Here is a 14644-nt window from a genome sequence, read left to right on the forward strand (position 1 = left end):
CTCAGCCCCTCCTCAACTTGATCATAAACCTGCATACATACACGTGGCTACAGGTGAAGCTGGGTAATGGAACCTTCCTGTCAAGACACATTCCCACAGAAAAAGGCCTGAAACAGGGCTGTGTTTTAGCACCCACCCTCTTTGGCTGTAATTCACATGCCCAGAAATTATAGGAGACAAGGCACTTCCCTGTCTCCTTGATGCAGATTACATAGTCCTGATCAGCAAAACAAAAGTAGGGCTACAACATCTCCTAAATACAATGCAGGACTTCTCCCAAGTAAATGATTTAACAATCAACCTGGACAAAACAAGAACAATGATAAATCGTGAAAAAAGGCGACAAACTGCAGCCTGGTTTTGGGGAGAGACCAGAATAGAAGACACAACAGAATATAAATATCTTGGCGTGAAGCTGGATTCTGGCAGTCATTTCTTAGCACAGAAGAACAGCATAAGGCATAAAGGTTTAATAATAGCAATTTCCCTAAAAACCTTAAATTCTAAATTATCTGGCCCATCGATCCCGCCACTCGCAGAGGTGGTTCGTGCAAAACTTTTACCAACAATCACCTACGGTTGCGAGGTACAGAAAGGCAGGGATGCGGAAATATTTGATGCCACAGTAACAACTGCATACAGGGTCATTTTTGGGCTGCCGAAATACACCTTATCCGTGCATATCAGACTTGAGTTTGGCGTCCTGAAACAAACAATTGCCAGACAAGGGGCCTTCGTCACTGCATGGGATAAAGTGCTAAAAACTCCTAGGGGAACGTTAAACGAACAGCTGTGGAAAGAGCTACAAACGCAAGCTACTTCACCAGCTGCGAAATATCATTGCAGTTTACACAAATTAGGGCTAAATCAACTTTGGGAAACATAGACAACCACCCTAACCTTTAAAAAAATAGTGTGGAAGCCGGTGAAGCTACTGTCATGGCTGGAGGACAAGGCCGCACTTTCAAAGAGCCCATGGATGGGTGAATTTAAATACATACACGAAGCCGGGTGCCCAAGCTTATTTCAACCTGAGATATGACAAAAATATAAAAATTGCCTCTATGAAATATAGATTTGGCCTGCACCCAGCATCTTCTACCTTGGCTACGCAATAAAGCAGGCTGTGTGTGCAGATTATGCGGAACAGCTCAGGAAGACCTGCTGAATTTACTATGCTCCTGCAAAGAACTCCCCAAAGAGCGAAAGAAATTGTTAAAACAACTGTTTAATCTATGAGGGATCCGAACAAGGAGGCAAGCCCTGTTGCCATGCTTTGCACCTAGCGATTTACAATTGAACTGCAAAGCAGTAACGTTTCTGAGACTGTGTGGCAGCAAAATGCCAGAAATGGAGACATCAAGAACATAACCAGAAAAAGTATACGCTAATGTGCAAGGCAGGTCTGAAGACATGTATAACCTATAGTTTAAGGAGATAAAATTGATGCTACTATGCTGCTATAGGTGTTCATAACTAGCAAGCTTTATTAGCATGGTTTTAAGACATAAGCATTATGAAGGAATAAGTTTTATGCACGTAAATGACAGATGTTTTATTGAATATTTTTTTTGGTACTGCAACGGTTTTAATTAACCATGCAAATAAAAATGTCCCAACTTACTTACTATATTAAAAAAAAAGGCAAGGCGCTGCTAATAAGAATGACCTGTTGTGCCCTCAATCCACTCCAAAGTAAGCCGTAAATACAAATAATTGCATGGTCTGTCTTCACAACTTTTTCTAAGACTATACTCGTACAAGAACGTATAATATATCATACGTCAATATCGAGGTGTCGGCTAGAATTAGCATACTCAAATCAATAAAATCACTATATAGACGAGGCATTAGAAGTAAATAGACCCGCTTTAGCAGGGACTACTACCACGAACTTCAGCAAGCAGAATAGGATGACCACAATGAAGTGACACTTCCATCTAGAGACGACCAGATACATTTATTAGACAGCAGAGCATTCAGGACACGGGAATACGGCACTTTAGATTAACCATAAAGAAATTAGACTAATTTTCGGAAGACATTAATCTGCTAAATGAACATCGGAGTGAAGAAAAAAGTCCTCTAACCTACAGAGCTTTATAAGATCCGCAACACGCCTACAAATCACCACTAAAGAACTTAACCAATTACAAGCCGAGTCACGTGACAGTCTTTGACAGCAAAGTTGGGCGGGGCGAAAACAATCAATTCTGAGCACGTACCGTTCTTACGTCATTACGTCAGAGCCCGCTATCGTCCTTCTTAAACCGCTCCATAAATTTAGACCTATAAATACGCCCTTGTCACCGTCAAAATCGATCCAACGTAGTCACGCAGTCCACCAGATCGTAATGACCCGCTCCGCTACCTTCTTCTGACACAACTTACCTAGAATTCAGGGGCTCCGTTCTTTCCCTCCTCCTCCCGTGCTGTAAAACAGAACAGACCCCGCACAAAATGGCGTCCAGCGTTTATGTCTCGCGCATGCGCACCAAGTGCCTCAAGTCGGTTTCCAGTCTCCTCCTTGTAGAGGAACATGTACTAGCGCTTCTTTTCTCCTGCCTCACTTCCGGCAGCACTTTGGTTAACTGGCCAATGGGACAACTAAACCGGTGTTCCGTGCCTCTTGCTTCGCCAATAAGCATTCTCAAGTCCACATCCGGATTCCCATGGCCAGTTACATTTTGGCAAAATCTGAGCTCGCTGGTTCAGGAAACCAATCAGTGTGTTTTTCCCATAGCACCAATAACAATCCACGCTTACATTACCTGCCCTCCTTCTAACCTATCAACATTGACCATGAATTCTGACCAATGGGGGTACCTAACAACCAGGCCAATCCGAACCTCCGTGCTGAATCTTCAGCGTAATAACTGACCAATTGGGTTCGGGGGACTGCCGTCGGCTCGGGCTCAACAGCTTGTTATGTCTGTAGCTGCTCTCAGCTCAGAGGTGGGGGAGTGCCGCTGAACTTTCCGCCGCTGTCGTGAGGTGGGGGGGCGGAGCAGCGAAGACGGGGGTGTTGCAGGTAAGTGGGCTTGTCCACACGGAGTAGTACAGGGGCTAGACAGTGCGTACATTCGCGCATAGGGGACTGGAGAGACACACCGGGGGGAGGGGCCGCTGGTAGGAGGGGGACACTGCACCGGAGACTAGCGGGAAAAGCGTTCTCGGCAACAGCCGGGCCTATGTGTGCACTATAAATATCTCCAAGTATAGGGGCCGGTTACAGTGAACGTCACACCAAATGCTGTTCACCCAGGCCATCTCGGTCCGGTACGAAAAGATGGTACTTGCTTCCTGAGCACTGTTGGAGGGCCTTTGGCCCCCGATCTCTCATCTGAGCCTTCATACTTCTGCCCCCTTTCAGGTCCCGCATTGCCCACCCTTCCGGGAATCACACACAGCGACTACCTATTGCGGGAATTCGGGGAGGTGGCGACGACAGTGCAAGAGAACAGCATTAAGCTTCTTGCTACCCCCCTCGACCTCCGACAGTACTGAGCCCTTCAGTCTTAGTCGCCACGTTCAAGCCTTTGCTCCTCTTATACTGCGGCCCAGATTGCCATCCAGTCCCAAACCGATACAACCAGTACCTCATTATAATCCCCGAATAGATCCTCTAAAGCGTCACTTCTTATTCGCGATGAGAAGTAGCCACAGAGAAGCACCGGTCCACCTTCCGGTATCCTGTCGTGGAACAAGTTTTCCCAACTGCTAAGTGACAGTACCGAGAGCGCGGTTGAATCGCTGCAGTTGAAGTTCATTTGTACCTTTAGGGAAGAAGTTAAACGATGTGCCACCGCTACGATCATCTACCGTCAAAAAGGATTGCAGTTTTCCACACTATGAACAGTGCCCGGAAACCGCCCGGCGACATTCGAAGTGTCGTTTATACGTCCCTAACCTAGTTTCGTTCAATCACCTGTCAGTAAGACTTTAAACAAGCATCTGCTATTTCATTTCCACCTTGCCATAGTGTATGGGTGTGATGGTCATTCCCTCTACTGAGCCCTTTAAGAGTGCACCCAACCAACCGCAGAAATGCATCTAATTTTATAACTGATGCCAGTTTGTAACCCTGTTCACAATAGTTTACTAGAACCAGCAAACGATCCTACTCAGGCACGTCTAAAGATGACTACATTCACACGGTTTTACTATAATCCTCCACTCGCAATTAAGTTCTCCATTGATATATACAGTGTTTTTTTGTTTTTTTTTTTGTTTGAACTAACACCCATTCCCTCGACCCCATGCATGCACCTGTAAACCATTCAAGACCCCGCAATGCCTCTGGCGTTGTCCAATGATCTTCATATCTCACATACTGGCTGCTCTCCCTTTCGCCTCCATTTGACCAAATGCTCTTGTCATATTTGTCCTTATAATATTTAAAACTCTCGTATTGAGCCACTGCAAGCTATCCCGCATGTGAACCCAATCCCTGCTCCTTCTTTTACGGCCCATTGCCGTACTCCTGGGCGAATGAAACCAGTGGGTGTCCCTCCACGCAAGTACTTCACCCCTTCTTTCCCGAATGCCACATAACATTTTCTTTAACCAGTCTGAGGCTTCATTTAATTTACTTCAGTGTCACATGAGGTTAAACGAACACCCTATTATTTTCTTGATCTCTTCTTTTATGCAGGATCTTCACAGTTAATCATTTTGCTAACTCAGCTGTGAAGAGATTGTTTGTTTTGCAAAATATTTTTTGAAGCAGAATAGTTGGATTTAACTGTATTGGTATGTTTTAGATTTCTAGATCGTAGTTTCACAGATTGATCTTTCCTTTTTGTTTCTCTTGGTTGCTATTCCAGCAATATCAAGACAAGTAGTGTTCTGCTTGCCAAGAAAAAACGTTTTTTTTTTTTGGCACCTAGACAGTCAAGGTGGGGGTGACAGCCTTGTAGTTGACGTTAAAGGTCCAGAAGGTGAGGAGTGGCTATGAAGTGCTTCAAATGGAGGTTGGGGATCGTCTAGGCGTACATGCCCAATCTCCTAAAGTATGGCGCAAAGTGCAAGATACTCGTCAGTGGGATTATCGTAGAATCCAAGATGCTTCCAAGCTAGGTATCGCTACACTCTAGATGCCAGACAACTTGGCTTAAGGAGTTATGAAAATGTTTTTTTTTTATGTGAATAGTCTGCTTTATGCTACCTGGAATTGTGTATTTATCCAGTAACGCCTGCACTGTCCGCACGTTCCCTAAATCCGAGAGAGGGAATCTTTACTCTCCTATTGCAGTTGTGATTCTTTTTAGTGGCATGGTTTCAAGGAGCATTCTTAGTCCCAAATGTGCAGTCACCAAATGTTGCATTTTGCCGCCAGCCCTCCGTCTGCCTTCACTGCAGGAGAAAAACTTTGTTCTTGATTACGCTTTTTCTGGCTCAACAGTTTAAAGCACTTTGTCACACCTATATGCACCAATAATTACCAGTCGAACTGCGAACTCCTTTGTTCTAATGCATAGTAAAATAACTAAATGTAGTTTAACTTCTGCATACGTTTTATATATGTTGCACAGCAACTGTTGGGCTTAAACATTAGCCCCATAGAGTAAGCAGAGCATAAATGGGGCAGCATGTAGTCCAGTACCTTGCTGATGACTAGATAATTTGTGGTTGCCATACTGCAACACTACTTCTGAAATGAAAACCCAGAGCATAGTCAACCATAAATTTGCACATGCACCAATTAGATGAATAAAAATAACTATTTTGCTTTGCCGGTTACCACCATGCTCCCTACCAGGTTGTCATTGCACATTGCTAAAGTTGATAACTTACAAATAATTGAAACATTTTTATATCATTTATTTGAGTCCCCCAGAAATAATCTGTGACTTATGCAAAGGTGGGGTGAAAGATCTGGAACATGTTCTCTTTGCCTGTCCAAATCCGATTATTGTGGCTGCCAGGAACAGATACAGAACACCGATCAAAATCAAATGTAATATAAATTCTGTTCAGAATTTGATTATCCTCTGCAATGCTCCACCCAATGAATTTGTGTGTATCAAAGTGTATAACTTTTAAAAATCATTTTTAAAATTGTATTAGATAATTTGAAAACCAAAATTGTAATTTTATTGCTAAAAATTTGTTGTTCTCGCAAGAGAACTGAATCAAATAAACTAAAACTTGAAACTTGGTGCAAAAGCAACCAGATACCCAGCACAATTTAGCAATAGTTTTTTTCCAGTCATAACTGCCAACCTTAGATTAAATTCTAATGCCTTTCACATAGATCAGAAGTGTAAAGACCTACTATAACCACCCTCAAGCAAGCTAAGGATGTGGTACCTTCTTTGCAGTCCTTTGCCCAACCCTGCACTCATTAACCACCTGTAGTATCTCTCGTCAGAGCTTCTGCTTTATATGCTGCAGATACCACAGCTGAACATACTTTTCATCTGCGTCTCCTACCTCTGTCCTGAAAAACAGTTGTCAATACCATCAAATAAATTCATAATAAACACGTCCACAAGAAACATCTTTTCTGACCAGGCATAATCTCCTCCCTTACGCTGCAGCCTTGGTATAGTAAAGTCGGGTAGCGCCCACTACCCAGAAATTGCTGGTTTCTTCTCTGACCACAAACATCAAACTGTTTTAAACCATTGCTTAACATGCACTTCCAGGCCATTTATTGGTAATGATCTGGTGCCTCAAAGGCTACCGGATTTTGTTGAGCGAGAAATTAAACACAGTATGTGGCATTACCATCATCCAGAAGGACAACTTCTTGTGCAGATCGGTCTCTACTTTGTCCTCCAAAGCTATTGAAAGCCGTAACATTTCGATCACTCTTCCTTGCTAAAAGTATCTGCCTGCGCATCCTCTAACATGCTCCCAAATTCAAAGTTAACTTATCAGACCACTTCCTGCAAATGCTGATAAGCTAAATGTAGTTGTGTTTCACTGTTGTTTGAGGTAGTCATAACTCCAAACCTCACAGCATAATAGTCTACTGTCCCTCAGCAACCTCCGCCAACACTGCTCACACACCCACATGCAACAAAAACAAAGATCCCATCCATATCCCAGCTGACCATGACACCTTGCTCACTTATAGAAATTGATAGGTGAGACCGCTGCTGCTTCCATTTCATATCCTTACCACTAAATCTCACCATTGAGACATTGCGCCACTTTAAACAAAAAAATGAATGTCCAAATACATAAGTCAATCAATACGTTTTCTTATAAAGTGTGACTAATCACACGTGAGGGTCTCATGGCGCTTGGGAAAGGGGTGGGGGGGGGGAGGAATTGCTGTTCAGTCGAAGAGCATGGTTTTCAGGTCCTTCATGAATTGTTCTGGCATATTCTCTTCAATTTAACGCCATCTTCAAATAAACACATTATTTTATTGACTTACTTCCAAATTTAAGAAAATTCTGATTTCATGTTTTCAAATCCGTCCCCTGTGGCCTACCTAATTCTCCCACAAACAAAGTGGTGTCCCCAAACACTATAAACATTGGATAGTTCATTCTTTGTCTGTAAAAAAATAAAAATAAACCCATGGCCAGATCCTACTTTTATCATGATGTGTTGCATACTAGTTCAACGCCTCCATCACTAAGAAATGCCCACTTGCAGAACATCAATCTGATTTACATTGAAAGTGCCTCACTGAGAGGTTTTGATGATAATTAGATCATGTGGTATGATTCAAATTGAATTAATTATCTGAGATTTTTCTTCATTTGATGTGTTATACGTAAAACACCCTTGTGGTGCTGGTGCTCTGTATATAAATGTTAAATCAAAAGTGTCCACTAAACCACGTTCAGTCTTGCAAACTTCACTCGTGGCCCTTTCTGTTTTTTGTTTTTTTATTACAAAATAATTAAGCATCATGATGGAGTGATTTGCGGAGTCTAAAGGTCCTAATGCCCATTTTTTGTGTGCGAGTAGACTATTGCAGAATCACCTGTGACTTTCTCATCCACTTAAGTGTAAAATGTAATATTAAGAAATTGAACTGGGGACTGGAGAGAATACTCATCCGTAATACAAGCTTTTGGTCGGCCATTGCAATTTGGAGTATGGTTGATTTTTATTGCAAGATCAAATGGCTTTGGTACTGTTCAACTATTGGTCAACCAGAAATAGCTGAAACAACATTTCTGAGCTCAGTCAGAAAACATCTAGTAGTGCTTTTGCCCTGCCTGCTCTTGCCTTGACATCCATGCATTACCATCTGGACCTTCTTCCAGCTACTATATTGCATTTGCTAGTTCTGTCCTTAAGATTTTAGGGTCCCCCATTAATGAATAGAAATGATGGAAGATGCAAAGCCATCATTTCCATTACAAAGTTGCTCATTGTATCAGAACATTTATTTTCTTTACCACCAATATGTAGAGCATCCTAATCTGTGAACCCATACCTTTGACCAAAAGCAAGATAACTTTCATCTGTGTCCCTTCCACTATTTTAAATTGTGCCCAGAACTTTTCGGAACCTTAGCTTCATGAATTGGGAATGTGTCAGAGACTAGCCGCCCAACGCCAGTTCTCGTTTAGCTCACATACATTCTGTGCATTTCAGACCTTTCATCTGCTTTGTTGCATCATTTTCTTTTACAGTTGGTAACCAGATATCCTTCGCGCTGGAATCCCTCAAATAACCTGTAAAGATGAAGGTAAGCTGGCTGTTTATGAAAGGCAGTACATGGTATAACTTTTCTTATTGTCTAGGCAGTTTTTATTTTTAAACACAGCTGTTAACTGTTCAGTGAGGTAAATCCAGCCGTTTGCACGAGTTGCTATCCGGATAGTGACATTTAGCTTTGATCATTCTTTGGCCATTGTCACCCATCTTATTTATGTTGGTGACACATTACCTGCATGTTTTGATGATCACTTGGGTTGATAACTTAGCGTTCTGTCTATCCCCCTTTTTTCCCCTGGGTGATTGAAATTGTGTGGCTTGGCTGTGGTCGTGAATATCTACATTGCTTAGCCTTGTGGGTCCAGATTACTTAAGAAGAACATAATCTCTGTTGGTGAAATACCATTTGCTAAGTGTGAAGTTTGGCGGTGTTTACATTTATTGTTGGATATGCACTTTTATTTGTATAGGTTAAAACTGCCCGCACAATGCTTTCACTGTGTTTTTGTACTGTGCTGCTGCTGAATTTTGTGTTTGTCAGTTTTAATAGATTTCTTGGGGTGCTTTTTTTTGTGTTTTTTCGTATCTGTTTTTTCCATGTAAATGTATTCAGATGTTCAACTAAGCAAAGTTCATTTGATAAATTCCACACTTTCATGCTACAGAAATCTCTAGCTGCAAACACAAGAAAAGTGTAGCTATTAAAAAAAAAAGTTAGGGTGAAACAAAACTATAGATTTTGTAAATTGGCACTTGTATAGTATGCAGTCTGCTATTAGTGTAGCATCACTTTTCAGTAGTTTGTGGTATAACTTTCCAAATGTTTTGTCAAGGAGCAGTCAGTTGCTTACCTATTTATTTGGTTCGTATGTGGCCATCTCAGGACTCCAAAAATCCTACAAATGTTACTAGATCTGTAGGTCTAGTGACTTAATTAATCTATTCAACCTAATTGTAATGCTCTTGACCCATAAACTGGTTTCAAATTATGTGATCCTGGGCAAGTATTTGAATTCACTTTCTTCTTTATCACATATCCGAGCCCCTTCAAATACACAAGTTCAGCATGTCTGCTGTACATTAAACTCTTTTGTTTGATTTAATAGACTAAACTTTCGTTCCATTTATAATTCAAATCAAGCCACATAGGATACACATGACCGCTGACTTCTCTGTTCATTAACCGCATTGTCGTCAGTGCTGTGACAGGAATGTTTCTCAAATCAAGTTTTTAAACTGGCACTTTTATTAAATACATAACTAAAGCATAAAGTAGCAGCACACTTGTCATTTGCAATCAACAGATTTTACATTGAAATAGCCACAGAATTTCCCACAGAAACGGGTTTTTAAAACTATATAGTGTACAATGATGTCTGTTTGCAGTTTATCTTAGTCTGTGCATTTGTGAGGTGGAATGTAGTATATCCTGGCTTATAGTAATATTGTGAGCGTATTGACACCCAACTAGTGTTGAGTGTGTATGCTGTGGCGTTATTTTTGATGTTCTGCACAAGGTTATGTTATTGTTGAACGCTAATATATGCCAGTAGTCATTATTTAGGTTACATTTGGGTTCTGAGTGTTAATACAATGTTTTAGGCGTTGCACACATTTCTGGAGCATTTCTTGCAACAATATTCATAGTCTTAATGATCAAAGGAAGAAAGGATAAAATAGCAAGTATTGCATATTGAGATTTGACTTTAAACCTTATACATAGCAAACAACCCCCAACATATGGGAGCAAGCTGTTGGGCAGGGATGCTTTCATAAGTTATCAGCATTTGTATAGCATCGTCAACCATTGACATGGCACCAGAATACTTTCTTTATCTAAGTCCTCTTTTCATATTGTTGGAAAGCTGGCCTTTGGAGAGACCTTGAATTGCATGTGCAGGTCTATCTAATTGCCAAAGTTGGTCCTGTCCAGGATTAAAATGAACTTTCAGTAGTCTGCTTGAAGCATAATAAGCCCAGGAGGGGTGCGTTTGGTGCTTGCACTCCAACAATATCTAGCTAGATCTCCCTGGCCAAAATGTACCTTTTTGGTGCTCAGAAACTGTAGATTGTAGGAGAAACGGCCTGAACTATACCCACCTCCCACGCCTTAATTTATCAAAATACGCGGGCATCTGGTATGCAATGGAGGGTTCAAGGAGCAATGGTCCTCCAGGATGAAGTTCCAGTGCTGGCGCTCATCTAACAACTTGGCCTGAGGTTTTCCTGCCTGAGTGCAGGATGTCTAACTGGCTGTTACAATGGAGCCTGTATGCACTTTTTCCAACAAGGGCACTGGCTTGCCTTTGAGGTGGTTTCTGGACTTTTAGAAGAAGGCAAGACACTAACTTCCTGCTGTTTCCTCGTAAGAGTTTACAATCTTGTACTGCTGTGGATACAAAATGATAGATTGACTCCTGCGAAATGTGTCTGAGGGAAGGACAGTACAGTAGAAATTCTCAGAGCAGGGGAATGAAATTTGAAAACGTACACTTGGTTGCTTGATCAGCTGAATGCAAGTGAATCTGTGCATTGGTTAGGGTATAGTAAGGAGAGAAAAAATATGGATAGAAGTGACTGGTAGAGAGCAGATAGAAACAGTTCACTGTGATCTTTGTGTAGGCAGTAATGCCAGTCTCCTCTAACATTGAGCATCTTTGTTCTCCAAAAATCTTTCTCACATCAGAGCATACCATAATTTCATAGGTTTGCCCCATCCACCTCCTCTCCCCACCAACATAGCTGCAACACTGCCGATTTAAGCTCTGTAAGCAGTAACGTTTGCTTACATTTCCTGGCAGCTATAACCGGGTGTATTTAATATTTTGTCTCTGTACATTTAAAAATATTTTTTTTTAAGACACAAGGGTCTGTACGTTCCCATTTGAGGAGTTGCAGCCTGTTTCATGGAACACGCAGATATTCTGATTATGCTATAGAATTGAATTCAGCCCGCCTTGGGATATGACATTATTTATTTAGTTATGAGCAAAAATCTCAATTTATGCAATTGAAGACCAGCTCTTTTATTGTCTGTGTGATCTTCTTCTTTTAGATTTCACTTTTCAATGTTTTGTCGGAATTTGGGTCAGCATCTGCTTATTGTGATGAAAAATAATTTAGCAGTTTGAGAATCCTTTCCTGTCTGTCCCCAATCCAACCGTTCCCCCAACTAAAATTTCATAAGAATTGACTGTATGAAAAGAAAAATGCTGCACCTGCTGATTGTACACATTTTCTCTCACAACTCTTACCCCCCTTTTTCTCTAAAATCCAAACTCCTTGGTTGTGTGGTATACTTTGGAGCCCAAAAATTCCTTTAGTGACCAGTAACCTCATGTAGATATGAAAACATTTGGTAGCCGTTTTACCTCAGTGCTGTTAGTACTTTCAAATCCACTTATGACCAAATGAAGATCTGAAGTGCTTAAACTAGCACGAAACGCCACATGAAATATTTCACTTAATGTACTATTCCCGTGTAAGATGACTGTAACAATACCATGGTCTAATTTATATGTGTATTTTGTAACAAATATGGTTTCAAATTCATTTGCTTAATCTTGGCTCTTGGGTAATCTTGTCTTCTGACTTTTTCCTGAAGAATAATTCTCAATTCTAAGGTTTAACTTGAATCAGTCTGTGACGGTTGCCAACTTGCAGGCAGCTTTAAAGCATACACGTTGTTAATGCACCACTGATCTGTGTCTCTGTTCTCAATTCGAAGTTACACTTGTGCTTCGTGCCAGAATTAAACACTTTGTCAGTGTCCCCTCCCCTAGTGCAGGTCTGTGGAACCACATTACTTTGGATGATTGCCATAGTGGCTTTTGCCGATTTCCTATCACCAAGTTACCACATCTAATTTCCTGAAAAGGGATGTGACCCTACAACTACAGCACCATCTTGATTGATCCCGTTTGCTGCATCTGCTTGTTGAACTTTCATCCACACCACCAGCAGATTGGACTACGGAAATGCCCTCTACGCTGGAACGTCGGCCAAACTCCTGAGATGACTACAACGCATCCAGAACGTCTCGGCACGTCTGATCCTCGACATCCCCGCCACAGCCACATCACACCCCACCTGAGAAACCTACACTGGCTCCCCATCAACAAGAGGATAACCTTTAAACTCCCGATCCATGCACACAACGCTCTCCACAACACCGGCCCAGCATACCTCAACAGACGACTCGGCTTCTACACCCCCACTCGCCATCTCCGCTCCGCCGGCACCGCACTCGCCACAGTCCCCCGCATCCGAAGAACGACCGCCGGCGGCAGATCCTTCTCCCACCTCGCCGCCAAGACCTGGAACACCCTCCCCAGCAACCTACGGCAGACCCAAGAACTACTGGCCATCAGAAGACTCCCCAAGACCTGGCTCTTCGATCAGTAACAGCACCCCTCCCCCCCCCCCCCCCTGCGCCTTGAGACCCTCACAGGTATGTCCTGATTGATTGACACCATGGCACAGAGACAAGCTGTCATTGGCATACCGGACCTAATGCTGCTTAGCGACTACAACACCATAGCTTTAAATTTCCTTAATGCTGATCATAGTGTTTTCTGCTTATCCTTGGACTCAAAGAGTGAATCAACACATGCGTGGCTTGTGTTCTATGTTCTCTCTGCTGTAACCTTAAATGCAAAAAGGTCTGGGAACCCGTAAGGGAAGTGAGAGCTCCACCATACTCTTGCATGTATTTCTAACAGCCTTCCCCTCAGCAGATTAGGTGGGTAGCCCGCTAGTTGATTTCCCTTATAGCTGAGTATCCGAGCTCATGAGTAGATACCATTTTATTGCTACCATTACATTTGTAGTCTCACAAGCCTAGTAGAGGTGTAGGGATTTTTCCTTGCCCGTGCCATTGCACTCCCCAAAAATGTATTCAGAGTTTAAACTATGCCCATTGAAGGGGGAAGGGTGTGAATTGCACTTGCATGTTAATTGTTTATTTGAGCACAGCTTACCGTTTCACTTTCAGTAGGTTGCACAAACAACAGTATAAAAAAAGCAAATGAAGTGCAAATGATGTAGTTTACTTGTCAGGAATTAATTAATAATTGCATATGGTAGTACTGAGATCAGTAGTGTATTGAGAACTAGTGCTGACTTGGTCAGCCGTTCACACCCATATGATTCTACATTCACCTTAATCTCTCACACAAGATTTTAATTTGGGGTATAAAGCTAAAGATAAACAGAGTAAACCTCACTGTATCCCCAATCTCTGCTGATGGAGTGTCAGTCCTGAGTTCATAAGGGCAATTAAAGTTTATAATTCCTAATTTGCCCTTTTGCTGTAATACTGATTTCACTTTGCCTATTCCCGTAAGGGTACATGTAATTTGGGGAAAGCTGAAAGCTCATGATTATCGCACGCATTTATTTAGTGGTTGATCCTTCTGAGCTACATGAGATCAAAGTTATGATGATCTGGCTTCTGTAAAGAATCTTTTGCTCACCCATGGTTGCTTGACTTAAGCAGTAATGTTTTCCTCAGACAGTGTGTGGTAGGTTAAGATATGTAGTCTCAAAGAACTCTTCCTTAAATTAGCACTGCTAAGTTTTGACATTCTTAAAACATTCTCACCACTTCCTGATACTGTGGTCAGTTGATTCTCTTGAGTTAAAACGCATCTGCAGTAAAATGGATGTCTTGTGGAGCTTTTACTTCTAAAAACGTCATGTTAGTAATTGTAATTTGAAAAGTGTGGCAAAAACCAAGTGGGAATGAGTTCTACATTGTTCTACATCACTGGTTTAATCTTGAATAACTTTTCTTTCTTTAATAACTAGGCAGCAGATGAGCCTGCCTATCTAACGGTGGGGACGGATGTCAGTGCCAAATACCGAGGTGCCTTCTGTGAGGCAAAGATAAAGACCGTGAAGCGATTGGTGAAACTGAAGGTACAGTTAAGACCTTGTATTTAGTATTAGTCACAGGTCTTGTGTTTTGCTTATTGTTAATATTTTGCTGTAAAAACATATAATTCCGAAGACT

General features: G+C 41.8%; 1 protein-coding gene and 1 long non-coding RNA gene across 2 annotated transcripts in view; one reads left to right on the forward strand and one right to left on the reverse strand.

The window, feature by feature from the left end:
* LOC147690350 (uncharacterized) overlaps window positions 1-2473 on the reverse strand; it is a 41060-nt gene extending 38587 nt beyond the window's left edge. The window contains exon 1 of the long non-coding RNA XR_015299788.1: window positions 2392-2473. This is a non-coding gene — a long non-coding RNA (uncharacterized LOC147690350). The remainder of the gene's footprint in view (window positions 1-2391) is intronic.
* Window positions 2474-2871: 398 nt separating this feature from the next.
* Window positions 2872-14644, forward strand: part of ARID4A (AT-rich interaction domain 4A) — a 418019-nt gene continuing 406246 nt past the window's right edge. The window contains 3 exon segments of the mRNA XM_086937984.1: window positions 2872-3031; window positions 8607-8662; window positions 14440-14550. Coding sequence (XP_086794110.1) covers window positions 8657-8662; window positions 14440-14550 — 117 coding nt within the window. The 5' untranslated portion in view covers window positions 2872-3031; window positions 8607-8656.

This window comes from Lissotriton vulgaris, chromosome 9 (genome assembly GCF_964263255.1).
Source record: "Lissotriton vulgaris chromosome 9, aLisVul1.2, whole genome shotgun sequence".
Taxonomy (NCBI): Eukaryota; Metazoa; Chordata; class Amphibia; order Caudata; family Salamandridae; genus Lissotriton; species Lissotriton vulgaris.